At 55.4% G+C, this 15,863-nt stretch overlaps 3 protein-coding genes across 3 annotated transcripts; 1 reads left to right on the top strand and 2 right to left on the bottom strand.

Moving 5' to 3' along the window:
• Nucleotides 1-1,979: 1,979 nt before the first annotated feature.
• On the top strand, nt 1,980-4,198 carry HRG_09924 (integrase core domain-containing protein; the record flags this gene model as incomplete). The annotated part of the gene is made up of 3 exons (XM_044868395.1): nt 1,980-1,996; nt 2,658-3,082; nt 3,762-4,198. 3 exons carry the CDS (start codon nt 1,980-1,982, stop codon nt 4,196-4,198), a joined length of 879 nt encoding a protein of 292 aa, XP_044716392.1.
• A 7,483-nt stretch (nt 4,199-11,681) lies between these two features.
• HRG_09925 (major facilitator superfamily domain-containing protein) lies at nt 11,682-13,263 on the bottom strand (the record flags this gene model as incomplete). Its single annotated transcript, XM_044868396.1, has 4 exons — nt 11,682-11,740; nt 11,933-12,761; nt 12,837-12,934; nt 13,032-13,263. 4 exons carry the CDS (start codon nt 13,261-13,263, stop codon nt 11,682-11,684), a joined length of 1,218 nt encoding a protein of 405 aa, XP_044716393.1.
• A 1,561-nt stretch (nt 13,264-14,824) lies between these two features.
• HRG_09926 (PX domain-containing protein) lies at nt 14,825-15,426 on the bottom strand (the record flags this gene model as incomplete). Its single annotated transcript, XM_044868397.1, has 3 exons — nt 14,825-14,853; nt 14,909-15,230; nt 15,349-15,426. 3 exons carry the CDS (start codon nt 15,424-15,426, stop codon nt 14,825-14,827), a joined length of 429 nt encoding a protein of 142 aa, XP_044716394.1.
• Between the last annotated feature and the right edge of the window lie 437 nt (nt 15,427-15,863).

Here is a 15,863-nt window from a genome sequence, read left to right on the forward strand (position 1 = left end):
AGGCACCTGCTTGTTGAATAAACTCCGGGCCAGCCTTTCACATATCTAGAGCTCCTTCTAAATACCGCAAGCTGCAGACTGCTCGTCAGGATGGACCAGCAGAGTGAGAGCCCAAGTCTCCAGCAGCAATGGATTGACCAACGCATTCAAGAAGCGGTCAATGCGACTCTCAGCCCTCTACAGGACCAACTTTCCTTGCTGATGGAGCAACTCGGGCGAGCGCAGCCGCAGGCGCCGACTTGCAATCGCCGCCAGTGGCACGAGGATTGGGCGAGAGCACGCCTGGCTTGGGCACGCCCCTCCCCAAAACCTGCGGTACTGGAATGCGGAAACCGTTGCCCAACCCACCCAAGTATGACGGCTCACGGAAGAGCTACTCCGCCTGGGCCAGGCAGATGCGAGACAAGCTGGACCTTGATGCACACTACTACAGTGGAAATCGCGAACTTTGGTACCTCATCAACTCATGTTTGGACGAGCGACCACAGCAAGTGGTCGCTACCTTTACGCCGCGGAGGCCCTGGGGTAGCTACGACCCCAAGAGTTCATGCGATACCTCGACCGAACCTACCAGGACAGCAACATCCAATCCCGCGCTGCTGCCACGCTGAGAACTATGCGGCAGCGCGAGACCAACCTCTCGCGTCCTTCCTTCCCCGATTCGAACAGGCATTAGCTGAAGCCGGGGAGCAGACTGGCCGGACAGTGCAAAGATCGTATTTCTAGAGAACGCAATAAATGCACGCCTCCAAGAGAGTTTGGTCACAGCCGTCCTACCGACGACTACCAGGGATGGCTTGCGAGAGTTCAGGAAATTGCGGGCAGATTGGAGAGACTGAAACCCGGTAGGCAGCCGACGTCGACTGAGCGGACGCCTCAACAGCTACCAAGGCAACGACCCAGGAGGAACCGGAGGACCCCGACGGAGATGTTAAGATGACGGACATCAACCGTATTGGCCACGAGTCGAAGGGTCGTCGACATGTCGATAAGAAGCCGAAGGATGAGCGCCGCTGCTATCGCTGTGGTCGGACGGATCATCTTATCGTGGACTGCCCAGCCCAGGTGGTCTTTCCTGGCGAAGGGAAGCAACAGCGACCTAAAGCTGCGCGCATGAAGAAGCCCGATGCCGCAGATGATTCGGAATCAACCGCAGCATCCAGTGAGGACGAGTCGGCGGGAAAGACTAGCCCGGGGCGAAAGCGGGCGCCGGGGCCTGCAAAGGCAGACATCCGGGACTGGGAAGCGTTCAAGCCACGAATGAATAGTCGGACTGTATTAGTCAACGCGCGGGTAAACCGAGGCTATCGAATACGCGCCCTTGTCGACTGTGGATGTGACTGCTATGCCGTGATCGACGAAGCCCTTGTTCGGAAGCTGCGGATACCCTTCGTCGACTCGAAACCACGAGAAATTGGGGATTCTCAGAGTCAGCGAAGAGTGTCATATCCCCAGGGTCGTGGCTGTTGTGGTCGAGACAGCTGGATTTGACGAACGTGTCTTTGCATACGTGATCCCAAGCCTGGGCCAGGACATGTTCCTCGGCCGGCCTTGGATGGAGAGAAATCACGTCGTGTACGATGCTGCCAAGCAGCGAATGTACCATGGGAGGGCAGGTGTGACGATACGCCTCATTGGGCAGGAAGAGCCCGCCAAGATACGCGCGATTCGAAGCGCAAGACTCGTGTCGGCAGCCGTATTCACGGCGGAATGTCGACGCGCAAAGAGACGCAAGAAGTGCAACGCGATCTCGATTCATGCAATCAGTTTGTCGGATATAGAGGGCGCTTCAGCCGAAGCCGCCAGTCGATCCGAGCGAGAAGGTCCCGGCAGAAGTGCTGAAAGAATTCCGCGACCTATTCTCACCAGGAGAGGCAATGAAGCTGCCGCCACATCGACCGGGTGTGGATCATGAAGTCAACCTGCAGCCTGACAAGAACGGCAACGAGCCACCCCTTCCGTGGGGCCCACTCTACAACATGTCACGAGAAGAGCTGTTGGTCTTGCGAAAGACCCTGAAAGACCTGCTGGACAGAGGATTCATCCGAGCGAGTAGCTCAGCGGCTGCCGCGCCGGTGCTGTTCGTGCGGAAGCCGAATGGAGGGCTGCGATTTTGTTGCGACTACCGAGCGCTGAATGCAATCACCAAGCGCGACCGATACCCACTGCCCCTCATCGCGGAGACCCTGCAGAATCTGGCCAAGGCTAAGTGGTTCACCAAGTTGGACGTGGTGGCCGCTTTCCATAAGATCCGCATGGCTCCGGGACATGAGGAAAGACTGCATTTCGCACGAGGTTTGGGCTCTACGAGTGGCTCGTGTGCCCTTTCGGCCTGAGCGGCGCCCCGGCATCATTCCAACGATACATGAACAGTGTATTGCGCGAATGGCTGGACGACTTTGTCACAGCGTACCTGGATGATGTACTGATCTACTCGAGCGGTTCGAAGGCGGATCATGAGGCTAAGGTGCGACGAGTTCTCCAAGCACTCGCCGACGCTGGGCTGCACCTAGACCCAGCGAAGTGCGAGTTTTCGGTACAAGAGGTCAAATACCTTGGGTTCATCGTCAACGCAGGAAAGGAATCGCCTGCGACCCCGAAAAGCAGCGCGCCATCCGCGAATGGGAGGCCCCGACCACGGTGAAGGGTGTCAGAAGCTTTCTGGGCTTCGCCAACTATTACCGGATCTTCATCCCCGACTATGCCAAGATCACGCAGTCTCTGGATGCCCTGCTTAAGAAAGGAACTGCCTTTCATTGGGGACGAGCGGAGAACGAGGCGTTTCAGGAGCTGAAGCGACGATTTTGCGAGTCACCGGTGCTCAAGCAGTGGGACCCGAGCCTCCCGACCTTTTTGGAGACGGATTGCTCAGGCTACGCATTGGGAGGCGTCCTGTCGCAGGAAGGCCCAGATGGACGTCGACACGCATGCGCCTTCTTCTCGAAGCGACTTTCGCCAGCGGAGTACAACTATCCCATTCACGACAAGGAGATGCTTGCCATCATGAGATGTCTCGACAACTGGAACGCCGAACTTAGGAGCTGCGGCCCATTTACAATCCTTACCGATCACCGCAACCTGGGTATTTCGCGACCCGCCAGAAGCTCAGGGACCGGCAGAGCCGTGGGGCAGCCAATTTGCCCCAGTTCGACTTCAAGCTCGAGTATCGCCGGGGAAGCGGGGCTGTCGTGCCTGATGCGTTGTCCCGCCGTGAACAAGACAAGCCACAGGGCATTGACGACGAGCGGGAACAAGGAAGAATGATACAGTTGATACCGGATAGTGCCATTCCATCATCGACAAGAGCATGTATCAACGCGATGAGTTCTGACTGTTCAGAGGCATCCACCCTGCCGAAGATGAAGGTCTTCGAGGTAGCGGACCTGCAGCAACTCTGGGACGAAACGGTGGCGAAGGACTCGATATTCCGGGCAGCCTATAAGGCAGTCCGCGATCGCGAGCGTGCCTTCCCGCCCTCGCTGGGCCTGAAGATCCAGATTTCAGAATGTGCGATCGACGCAGGCAAAGGCTGACATTCAGAGACCGTATTTGGGTGCCGGGTGGATCCGGAGAGGAGGGTAACCAGGAGGAAGCTGAGAAAGACCAGTTGAGAACCCGCATTGTGCAGCAGTCGCATGACTCTGTTGCGACCGGTCATCCCGGCAGGAAGGTACGCTGGCTATTGTGGCTCGGCGATTCTACTGGCCTGGGCAGTCCCAGCTGGTTCGCCGGTACGTAGCCAATTGCGACACCTGCGGCAGAGCACACATCTGGCGCCAGTCGAAAGGGATTTCTCAAGCCTCTGCCGATTCCAGATCGACCCCGAAGCCATTTGTCCATGGACTTCATCACAGATCTGCCGCCTACTGGACCGAGCAAGGCAAGGTACCTGTGGGTGATTGTGGACAGACTGACAAAGGCTGTGACCCTCGAGGTGATGGACAACATGGAAGCTGAGCAGTGTGCAAACCGTTTTCTCCAGTGTCATTACCGATTTCACGGAATGCCACGGTCCATCGTCAGCGACCGCGGGAGCAACTGGCTAAGTAGGTTCTGGAAGAGGTTCTGCCGTCTTGCAGGTGTCACGCAGAAATTGAGCACGGCCTATCATCCTCAGACGGACGGAGGGCCAGAGAGAATGAACCAGGAGATCGAGGCCTACCTGAGAGCCTACGTGTCGTACGTGCAGGACGACTGAGAGAACTGCTCCCTGCCGCGCAGCTGGCACTCAACAATCGTGAATCCGCAGCGACCAAGATCAGCCCCTTTTCGCTGAGCATGGTTACCACGTCGATCCCATCAGCGTCGAGGAATCGGAAGAGCCACCGAGGCATAGAGAGGAAAGCAGAGCTGATAGCCTACTCAGTCGCCTGCAGGAGGTCAATGAGTACATGCAAGCAGTGATGGCCTCCTCACAGCAACAACAAGAAGAGGCTGCCAACGCAAAGCGACAGCCTGCGGAGCGATTTGAAGTTGGTGACAAGGTGTGGCTCTCGATGGCAAACTACAGATCGCCACGACCGTGCAAGAAGCTCGACTGGCTGCATCACAAGTACACAGTCACGAAGGTAATTAGTTCGCACGTTGTTGAGCTCGATGTTCGTGGCTCAATTTACCCGCGATTTCATGTTGACCTTTGCGGCGGGCGCATCAAGATCCGGCTCCTGGCCAAAGGTAGATGACGCACAGCCACCACCGGTACAAGATGAGTCCGGCACGAATCTGTGGGATGTCGACGAGATTCTCTGCGCGAGATGGAAGAAGCGGGGACGAGGGGAATTCAGGCAAGCACTAGTGCGATGGACGGGCTACGCAGAGCCGACTTGGGAGCCAGTTGAGTGGTTGCAAGGAACAATTGCGATGAAGGCATTCGAGGACAAGTACGGGCCAATCAAGACCAATGATGGCCCTAGGGAGAGGTACGAGACGCTGGCAGGAACGCAAGAACCCGCAGACGCCGACCTGGTCGGAGGGGACAAGGGGTAATGTCACGGGCTGTGCCGGCTGGTGGACCCGGTTGTACCGGGTCCGGTGGGTCGTGCTCCGGTGGCAACACCGGCCGCTCCGCGGACCCAGAAGCTGCGAGAACATTCCGAGAAGGGTAATATAAGCTCGCACTCGAGGCTACGCCTCGAGTTCAGCTTCTTTTCCTCCTTAGCTCTAGATAGACAACACCTAGGCACCTGCTTGTTGAATAAACTCCGGGCCAGCCTTTCACACCTGGAAAATCTCACTCCCATGAGTTTACTGCGCGATTTTATCCGCGATGAGCTGTCCTTAGGACCCTTTGGGTCTCGGTAGGCTGACACGCACGTCCGTCTTCTGACGTCGATTGGGCGTCTGCCGTACTGATCTTGACTTCGCTCCTTATGTTCTTCGATCTATCTCACGCCAACTGAAAGACGTCTCTGCCAAGTCTGACGGCGTTCGTAGGAGTTGGGCTAGTATTATCGTCCAATCTATGTATCTCGATTGACCCAAACAGCGAGCAGTATATCTAGTCCCTCCTCCACGTGAGCGTGAGCACAAGAATCCCCCAGTCGAGTGCAAATTGCATTCGCAGCCTCGGACCTGACTTGAGCGACCTCAACGACGCGCCGCCCCCTGGTTCTGGCGACCGCGGGCTTGGCAGGCAGAGCATTTAGATGGCTCGCCTATGAGATAATTGGTGATGCGTCCTTGCTTGCAATTGCCGATATGCGGAAAAGGGGCAGTATGCCAGGAAGGTTCGGCACCCGAGCATGGTTTATAGTCAGTCTCAATTGAGGAAATGCAGGCGTTGCACTGGCTGCAGTAGGTGGTGATTTCGTCTCTGGTGCACATGATTGCGTGGTTTGCTTTTCTCTCTTTTCCCCTCGGTTGGTAATTCGTCTCCTCTCGTGATTTATGCACGGCGATGATATCGTTCTCGGAGTGCTGGCTTGCTGCAATGATTGACTGGTAAGGGTGAAGGATTTAGTGATTGAGTCGAATAGAGTGCAGAAGTGGGTGGTGAAAAGAAGGAGAGCTCTCAACACAGCGAGGGAGGAGTCCAATTTATTCTACAACTTACAATACTAGAGATTGAGTAACCCTTCATCTCTCCTGTGCGAGTCATTCTGATTCGGTCCCTCGCGTGTATGAAAGAACAAGAAAAGTTCCACGTCAGTTATGAACATATGGCGAACGTTGACACTGAAAGGAGCTGTGACTGCGGGTTCAGGCCGTGCTTACCGTCCTGTTCGAGGAGATCTGCTATGATCAAAAGCTGCTCGAGGGCTGTATTTGAGCAGTTACTTTGTACGCTTCACAATTAATGACCTGAAACTGATTACATGGCTACACGGCGACATGAAAAGCGGCTTTGTCGTTGTGGCCTCCAGCGTTCACTCCTAGGTGCGGAAAGGTATGCATGTGGAAAGCCCGAACAAAGAGCTCAGCGTGATTGTGGACCGGAGGTTGCAAAGAGCACTGAATTCAAGGAACAACTAGGTAACAAAGACCGAACGAGTTAATGAAAAAGCGAGGCAGAGTTTGTCTGTGGATGGGGCGCTGCTTTAGTGAAACAGCCTTCGGACTGGGCCATACTTTTGGATTAAACGCCTTATCTTGCAACGTTCAACGAGCATCTTCACTGCGTGTGCGGATCATGGTGGCCCCGCCAGTGGCATTGCCGTGCCACGCGTATGTGAGTACGTGTGGTTGGGCAGCGTTTCTCACCGGAACACGACTCAAACGTGAACGAGTTCATCATGAACTCGCTCTTGAAATAGGGGACGAACGATGCCGCCCACCTGTGAATGTAAACCGCGAAGAGGGGACAGAGCTGCGCTCAGGAATTAGGCGCAAGTGAAGAGATGAGAATACTAGAATGCATTGAACTCATATTGATTCCGCCTATTTTCATAAATGCAGTACGTGTAGTAGGTCTGCGATGACCCGTCCGCAACAGTCATTCAAGCCTGTGCAGCCGCTCTGTAGCTTCTGAGTTTCTCGACCACTCATTCTTACTGTCATGAAATTTCAAATGGTTGCACCAAAGGTCTTGCTTCAATGGTGCCGCCATGTCATCAGGCCCTCGGAGGGTTGCGATGCAGGTTGGTGAGAAAAGGATAGCCTTCACCTATGGCGGCGACAAATGCTTCACCTCGTCTCCTAGTCCCAGCAACTCTCAACCAAGCGCGGTGACCCTGCAAAGCCAAGCTACCCTCTTTCCGATACACGTGATAAAAACAGGGCAAGGTTCGTGGTCCCGATGCCGGCACGAGGCCCGCCCCAGCCACCCAGCTCTTGAGCCTCTGCCATGCCAGAAAATGCGACCATTTCTCACCACCCCACCACATCTGCAAATACCACCACCTGCAAATACCACCCACACCTGCAAATACCTTTACTTGTCATAAGACAATTCGCGTTAAACCGCCCATCGAAATAGAGGGAGAAACTGTATAGAAAACCAGGAGAAAATCGCAAAAAAGAAAAAGATTTAAAGACATACAGCAGCCGGATTAGCCCGTAACTGCCCCCCACCGGTTCCTGACCACTTACGCGAGAGAGGCAAAAATGCCGGTAACCGCTATGGCATACTTATTGAGTTACCGGTAACCCATTTACGCTATTTGCGAAGCCTATATGGCCACCCCTAACATATACCGTTGCCAGTGGCGCTTGGCGATATTCCCCGGATGATTTGCAGTTGCCGGTACTACCTGTTGGAAGGGGAAATCTCGTACTGCAGTGATCCGTCCGAAAGCCAAAGTACTCGGCCCCCCTCTCCGGCTCCCCTGCTAGTCAACCCCGAGTAACATGAACGCGTGGAGGATCAAGGAGTGGTGATTAATGTTTCTGGGGATCTAGCTGGCGGGTAAGATTTGACACTGATTGGGCATGTTTCACCGCCAATCAGCCCTTGCCATCCAACCCAGAACTCCCTATCCCCTCAGTTGATACTGACCATCCAACTTAGCGGACCTCCGCTCTAGTCTTCCTATATCCTCCGATTATGGGTTTAATTGGTCAAAAAGTCATTTCGACACCACCGAAGGACCTCTATCGGTGGCCCGCTAAAGTCATTTCTATACTGACTGGCGGCGATGTTGACAATAATAGCACGATCTCTGTAAGGTATAATGGCCGATGTTTCTGCATTTATATGTCGCCGCGTTTCCTGCGGAACTCACTAAAAGCAACGACCCTATATCTCAAATACCTGCAAGTGATTTAACTGGAGGGTCCTAGAAAGTTTGAAGGAGTCCGCGAGGAAAACGCCTACGAATAGATTATTGGGTTATTCCTGCCAATTTTCATGCGATTGGCGCCCGAGCCGCTTCCTTCATTCGACGCCGATAAAATCAGATCTGGCAAAGCTAAGCCCGTACTTTTAGAGTACCTCTTCCCGGAAACATTCGGCTATAGACTTAAAGCTGTGGATTAGACGTTTTCCCTACTGTATACCGACGACAATGGTAACCTTGCCGCCCCTTAAACGTGGCTGAACGATGAGACGCTGGACGAACTCGAGACATGGGCGCGATTTTTTGAAATTTCGGAGATAGAGGTTTGTTTCGCAGATCTAGAGCATGCACTGGATAGAATGCCCATAAGAGTGAAAGTTAGGTTAGATAGGCTCGAATAGGCGATAACCGATTTCGAGGGCGGCTACACCCATGGTTGGGTTGATCCTGATAAGGCGGGAACAGTGGAAGGAGATCTGCAAGGACTGCAGCGAATCATCAGATTCATCTTGGAGGAGGCTCAGGACGATTCTTGCGACAACCATGAGAACTGGCCGAGGGAAGCCAGTTGATGTACATAGTATGTATATCCGATGAAACAGATTCTCGGACTTGCGCTTCGCCATTCAATCGACAGTATTCGTGAGTGATTTCGGTAAAGTGTCACTTTCATATCAGGACCTATTACAATAAATCGGAAGTCACGGGGACAGGTATTGTCATGTATACGCTGCGGGAGCACAGACTTGACCTCCCCGCCTTCTTCTCGCACACCGAATGATGGTGATTTTTGCTTTCTCCCTGAGATGGTACCTTTTTTCTAACGAATGGTTTCTTAGAGGAAAAGCCGTTGAGGATCAAGACGAAGTGAAGAGAAGAGAAGAGTCCTCTGGACGACCTGCTCGGAGCAGTAGGCGAGCGGTGGGACTAAACGACCCTAAATATCAACTACCTTCACAGAAGATCGCCAATAATCCAAATCGTGAGGTCCTTAACTCATCCGCTGAAGCTGCACGTAAACTACGGGTTAAAGAAGAATATCAAGAAGAGAAGGCCAGCTAGTATAAGGACAGATTATATATGCTAAATACTACTAGTTACTAATCCGGCTCCGTAAGGTTTGTTGAGAGCTGTGCTGACGCTGAGTTCGTCTACTGTCTCTCTTTCGCTTTCTAACAGCTTTTCCTGCCGACCTTGTTATCCTCTTGCTTGGGAAGGCGGATCGGTCCGGTGCTGGAGACTGGCTATCGGAGTCGTCATCGCTATGTCGATTTGAGTGACTGTCGCCTAGACCCAAGCAGTGGTGATGGGAACGGGTTCGAATCCGCGAGCGCGTGAAGCCTTTCCAGCGCTGCGGTTTATACGACAATGTGCGGGGTGACTTGCGCATAGTTTCCGGAATATTGCGCATCACGTCCTCATACTCCATAGCCCAAGTGTTAAGACGCTGAGCAGCATTAAACCACTTTTGGGGGGGGCAGATCTTCTCGAATTGTTCGAAGGATGAAGGCAAGAACTTGTGCGACAGCCGTGCGATGAAGTCTTGTATCATCATCGTCCACCACGTCCAGGTTCGGAATAAGTACAGAGTAGTACACCTTCGCAGGGTCCGATGGGATGTATAAGACAATGAATGCTTCCCCCGTGCACATATAGCCGTACTGGGTGCCTATCCGTCTCATATAGGAGAAGAGTTGGGTGATGACGGCTGCATAGAGCGATGGTTCATTAACCTCCAATTTTAAAGTATGTTGGCTCAAGGTCTGGAGGCACATATGGCCAGAAAGATCGGACAGTCAACTCTATGGAGGAGCCTGACGGGATCCGGTGTATTCTTACAGATGTGGCCGTGCTCGCGTGTGCTTGTACGAGCCCTCAGGAAATGACCAAGCCGGGTTAAAGAGGCCGGCGCAATTATCCAGCGACAAAGGCGACATAATAAGCCAGTAGACCATGCGTCCGTCTGGCAGGGTTTCGCTTGAAGGGTAAAGGGCGTGTCGGGCCGTTTTCCAGGGGCACATCGACATGTGCTACACCCCCGTATAAAGTCAGACGCTGGCTGGCCACCTGCATTGCCCGCGAGAACTGCGAGCAGCGCTCGGTCGACATGAATTCGGGGTGGTAGTCGTGGTGATGGACTTGAGCCGACACGCCGGGCTCGACGTTGTCGACCCAGGGGGTGATTCGGTAGCTGGGGCCAAGCAAGGACGAAGAGATAAGGCCAAGTACGGGTTGAGAAGTAGTTTACGGCAAAGGACGAGAACGGGTCAGTGGCTCCCTGCATGCAAACACTTTTCACATGCCGCCTCTCAAATATACAAGGGATCCTTGACGGCTCAATTCACTTCTGGCTCTCTGATACGGGCCAACTGGCGAAAGGGACGAGTTATCTGAGACTACACACGCCTCTTCTACGCTCTAATCAGCTGCGTTGCAGCCCAAACCATCCTACTACGAATTGGAAGATGGCTTTTGCAATTACGAGTTGATAGACACTCTTTTATTTATGTAGTCCAACATATCCTCAACCGCCGTTTACCCCGACTTATCCTCGTGTCCCACAGGGCCTTGTGCACGCGGTGGAGCATCTCCTGGCTAACAAACGACTTTTCCCCATCGTAACCGATGATTAACAACTTGCCTTGGCCCTCTGCCTTGGCCATGCTGCCGGGCACGTTGACGTCGCCGACAGGGAGCAGGCCACAACGCTGGCAGCTAAGTGTGACCTTTAGCCGCTACTCGTCGAACCCGCGCCCTCGTTCCAAGATAGCAACGACGACATCATTTTCCTGGCCAACGAAGGAATCGGCGGTGACGGCCTGGGGCATTTTGGCGAGTGCGGCGTGCTCTCCGCTGCCATCCTTTTGTGGCTCCAATCATCCTTCCGAGTTCCGACACACCGACATCGTGGCCGCCTTGCCCACACTCAGTGTCGCGCGCAAGGCCGATTTCCTCTCTCCATATTCCGGGACTTCAGCTTACCTCGGGCAATGAGGCCATGTGAGACGAACGCCTCGGGATCTCCAAGGTAGCTACCCTTTTCGAAGGATGGTTGAAGCGGCCGCTCTTTCACGAAACCAGCTGGTTGAATGTACATCGAGAGCGTGGCGGACGCCCGAGACCGGCCTTTACAGTGCCATTGTATCGATAACTCGAAAAGGGACATCACAGATACAGATTCCGATATTCTAACGAGCATCTGACGCTGGCATCGGTATTGACATGGCTGGAGAAGAGAGCACTGGAATGTTCAGTCGACACCATGCGCCTGCTTGTGCCCTTGACTTGAAATATTGAGAGCATAGGTTAATGGCTCGATGGCACAATATACGGCTGTCATGACCAAATTGCTTGAAAAAATGGTAATAGCTTGGTGCCAAGATCCACAAGTGTCATGACCAAAATCCGGATCCATCCATAGACAGGCTTTTCGTGCGAGCTATAACATACATCACGTCATATAGTCCTTTACATCCACCCGATTTTTCTCCAGAGAAACGTGATTCCGCTCATAGCGGCCGTGGCCCCTGTGAATGCAATCAGGGGACCGTAGCCACTCCCGTAAGCCCCGAACGCCTTGCCCTGCCAGGGCATATCCTTGATGAGCACCTGACTTAATGGACCTGATACCACGCTGCCAATCCCACGCCCTGTTGCTAATATTCCCAGTACCATGGTACAATCAAAGGTAGCTCCGCTGGACCCTCTGCCGCTCTTGCCAGGTTCAGAAGTAATCTGGCGCATGATTCCTGTCCAGGCCGAGGTGTAGGAGCCGGCGAACAGACCGTAGATGACGCAGAAGAAAAAGAGGACGGGCAGGCTGGTGGCGAGGCCCCAGAGCACAAGGGTGCCCAGTGCGGCGCCGATGGCCGAGATGAGGAGGCAGTTGGTGACGTGGAAGTGGTCGGTGAGGGAGCCCATGGCGGCACAGCCAAAGACGGAGGCAACGTTGATGAGTAGGATGGTGAGCGCCGAGGCCAGAGGGCTAGCGCCGATTGTGCGGGCATACGTGGGGAGGTAGATGCTGGGGAGGAAGAAGCCCAGGGCCTGGCAGATGTTGGCGGCCTGATGCAGGAGGAAGGTTCGCCGGATGGCAAAACCCATCTTGAAGGGCTTGATGTGCGCCGTGGCCGTGGGCGGCAGCCGGGGCTTGATGAAGTAGGCCAGGGGCATGGTGAGGATGAGCAGGGCGACGGCCCAGATGCGGAGGGTCGTGCGGAATCCGTAGCGGCCGAGGAAGTGCTCGAACAGCAGCGGGAGGGCGAACCCAGCCAAGCCCGTACCCGACCACATCACTCCATAGGCGAAGCCCTTGCGCTTGACGAACCATTCGTCCATGTACAGGATGCAGGGGCAGTAGGAGATGGAGCCGCCGATGGCGTAGAAGACGCCCTGGGTGATGATGAGATGGACCGGGGTCGTGGAGAAGGAGCTCGCGGCGAGGGAGATGCACATGATGAGCAAGCCGATGACGGGGGACCACCTGCTGAAGGCCGGGTAGAGACGCTGAATACCAATGATGAGAGGGATATCTAGATACATTATTCCCTGTAAAGAGTGAGCCGGACGCAGTTCGAAGCAACTTTCTGAAGAGCCAAGCAAGAGGGCTGGGGTGATGCATACCAAGGCGCAGGTTCCTATCAGGGGGACCTGGGAAGACTGAGTAAAGATCTCGTGGGAGGTGTAGTAGTCCTGGAACACGCCAAAGGCAAAGGGAAAGCCTGCGCGGCAAGCAACGCGAAGCCCGTCAGCAAACTCCAGTCCATCACCACCACATACCACAGCACCACCCTCTCTGCGAAACAAGACGCAACATACCCCAGGTCAAGGCCTCGACAAAGAAGCTGGCGGCCAGGAAGAACCACGCGTGCTTGCCGCAGTCGGCCGGCGCCAGCGAGAACTCGTGCCGCGCCGCCGCCGCCGCGCGCAGCCCCTGGCCCGGGTCATCGTCCTGCAACAGCGAGGGCGCCGAGGTGCCGGGGGCGGACACGTACGGCGTCGAGGCTGCCGCCGGCGACTCGCCGAGCTCGATGGAGTCTGGCCGCGCCATCAGCAATGCTTCGCTTTTCGTGAGCGGGCTGCTATGTCTTGTATTGATGTCGTGGTCCTGGCCGTCGTCGAGTCGCGAAAGCTTATACCCGCTCCTGGACCAGTTTCCGCGCTCGGATAGAAAGAGCAATCGTCAAGGCGGCAGGATGAAGACAGGCCAGGAAGGGAAGAAAGCTTATTAGTTACATGTTTATCATTTATACTCCCATGTGAGCGCCGACTCGCCGTCTCCACCAGGGCGCCCCGTTGAGTTGTGGAACCGCGTGAGGAAAAAAGAAAACAGACTAGTCAGTCCCTCGAAGAACCGACGCTTTCCGTGGCCGTAGGCCCTGGTGAGGATAATTGTGGTGATAAAGAGGGTCCAGGTCAGTGGAAGGCCCGGCGTCTGGCCGGTGCCGGCGGCGGTGTCGGAGGCTCCACCGTGCTCTGTACCTGTACACGTTATCGCCAGGTCAAGTGCCGGGCGGCCCTGTAACTTATTAAATTACAGTATAGTAGTATGTTTCTTCTCTGCTTGTTCGTGAAAATGAGTCTATTGTGGGCAGCACACTCACCCTGACGACGTAATTCTGCCCAGCTCCTCTCGTTCTCTCCTCCCCTTCAACATCGGCTCCGGTCATCTTCCGTGTCCCATAATCTCGTCTGCTTGCTTTGTCAAGTGCCAGCCTCGGCCAAACCCTGGCACGCCTCATCTCCACTTGTCATCCATCGTCAATCGTCAAAAGGCGCGTTTGACACGCTGCCCCCTGACGCCCTATGCGGATCCACCAGACCGCACGCAAGACACAGCAACGCCCTTCACTCACCGCCCCTCTCCTTCACAGTCTACCTACATATCACCGCCTTGTTCGCTTCCGGGTTCTCCCAGGGTATGCACAAGCTCGAGTTACCCCTGAATGACACGAAGCAAAGCCGTCAACCAACACAAGCCGTCACTCCGGACTCCGGACGGCTGCGGCCGAGACGTCACGCCGCATGAAGTGCCTTCATTTCAAAATGCGCTTCCAATATGTACAGGTAGTTGATGCAACAATAGCAACTGGATTGGTCCGCGCTGCACTCCCCTACGAGTAGACGGGCCATCGACTGCGTCTGATCCCTACTTCTTGTGACTCTGTTCCTTTTTCACACGCTGCGCCATGTTTTCCGCTTTTTCTCCTCCTGCTTCTCGAGAAGCATCATGGTCACGACGGCCGATCGGTGCGCCCCTTCCCGGGCTTTCCGGGGAGACAAGAACAAAAAGGGACAATGAAAGAATCGAACCAAGGGTGATGCGTTTGGCAAAGGAAGGGATGGGAGGCAGCCGAAGTTGTGACGGGGTGGCCTGAAACAGAAAGACGCAAGAGAACATCGGAAAACAGGAGAACGAATCCTTGAGGCTCTTTGCCGCAAGAGCATAGACGCCTCCGAAGCCAAGGGCGTGATCCCTTGCATCCATTCATACCGCGTCATCATTAATTTGTGTCCCGTCCGTCCGCCAACGCCGGGCGGACACGCATTGGTCGTGCCACTCCGTTTTCCATCATGCGCAAACCGTACCGGCGAAAGCATTTGGAGCCTCATCACCAGACATTGCGATCCCAGTTAGGGTCTGCATTTCGCTCGTCAGTCGCCTCGTCTCTTCCCGTCATGACGCGGGGACCTACCCTGCACAAATGCCGCGAGGACCTTGCTCCCCGTCTGGAGCAGCGGGTGTCCCACGACAATCTTGAGGAACTTCTCGAGGCCGGCACGCCTGTTCTCGATGACGTCGTCGCTGAAGCGGTTGGTAAAGACCTTGCCCGGCAGCGGCGGGATGGTGACGCGCGCGCTCTCGCGCTCGAGGATGTCGCGGAAGTACTCAAAGTCGGAGTAGCGTCGCCGCACGCTGCTCTGCCGCAGTTTGAAGGCGGGGATGTTGGTGCGGCAGAGGATCTCGTAGTCGGTGTACATGTGGCGCCCTATGCCGTGCGTTCGCGGGTTCCGGACCTGCCAAGGGCGCGGGAGCACGTCAGAAATGGCCCTCTACCGTTGTCGCCGTGCCTTATGCTCCGCGCCACGGTGTCGCGACCTCAAACAAGCTGGGCGAATAGAGCGGCGTGCTCACCTCAATCTCGAGAAAGTTCTCGGGCGGCCCGTAGATCTCGTCGAAGCTCTGCTGGCGAGTATCGGGCATGGCCTGCATGATGGGCCGGTGGAGGTTGGGAGGGCTCTTGGGCGCGGCTCTGGGCGGCGATGCGGGCTCGTCGCCGGCGGCAGCCCGCCCCGTGTCCTGGTGGTCAGACAGCTTGGCGGTGGTGATGATTTATTCGGGGCGTTTCTCGAGCGCAGAGTCGTCGGCCGACAAGAGGGGGCCTCGATGGCAACGGCGGGCGGCGCAAAATGGCTGGCGGGGGGGCGCCAGGGTCCGATGGCCTGCCTGTGGGAGAGCTGCTGGCCGCGGCGGCGAGTGAGGGAGTGCTTGGACGGCGGCTGGGCGGGATGACGCGACCGAGGATGGCAAAGTCGGCTCCTGGTGGCTGGTGGGCGGTGGGCGGCGGGCGGCGGGCGGTGGAGGAGGTTTTTGCGGGTTTGCGCATCGGCGAGTGGGGTTGGTTGAAGCCTCTTGTCCTCCAACCGGGC

Source organism: Hirsutella rhossiliensis, assembly GCF_020360975.1.
Source record: "Hirsutella rhossiliensis strain HR02 chromosome Unknown scaffold00014, whole genome shotgun sequence".
In the NCBI taxonomy this organism is placed as follows: domain Eukaryota; kingdom Fungi; phylum Ascomycota; class Sordariomycetes; order Hypocreales; family Ophiocordycipitaceae; genus Hirsutella; species Hirsutella rhossiliensis.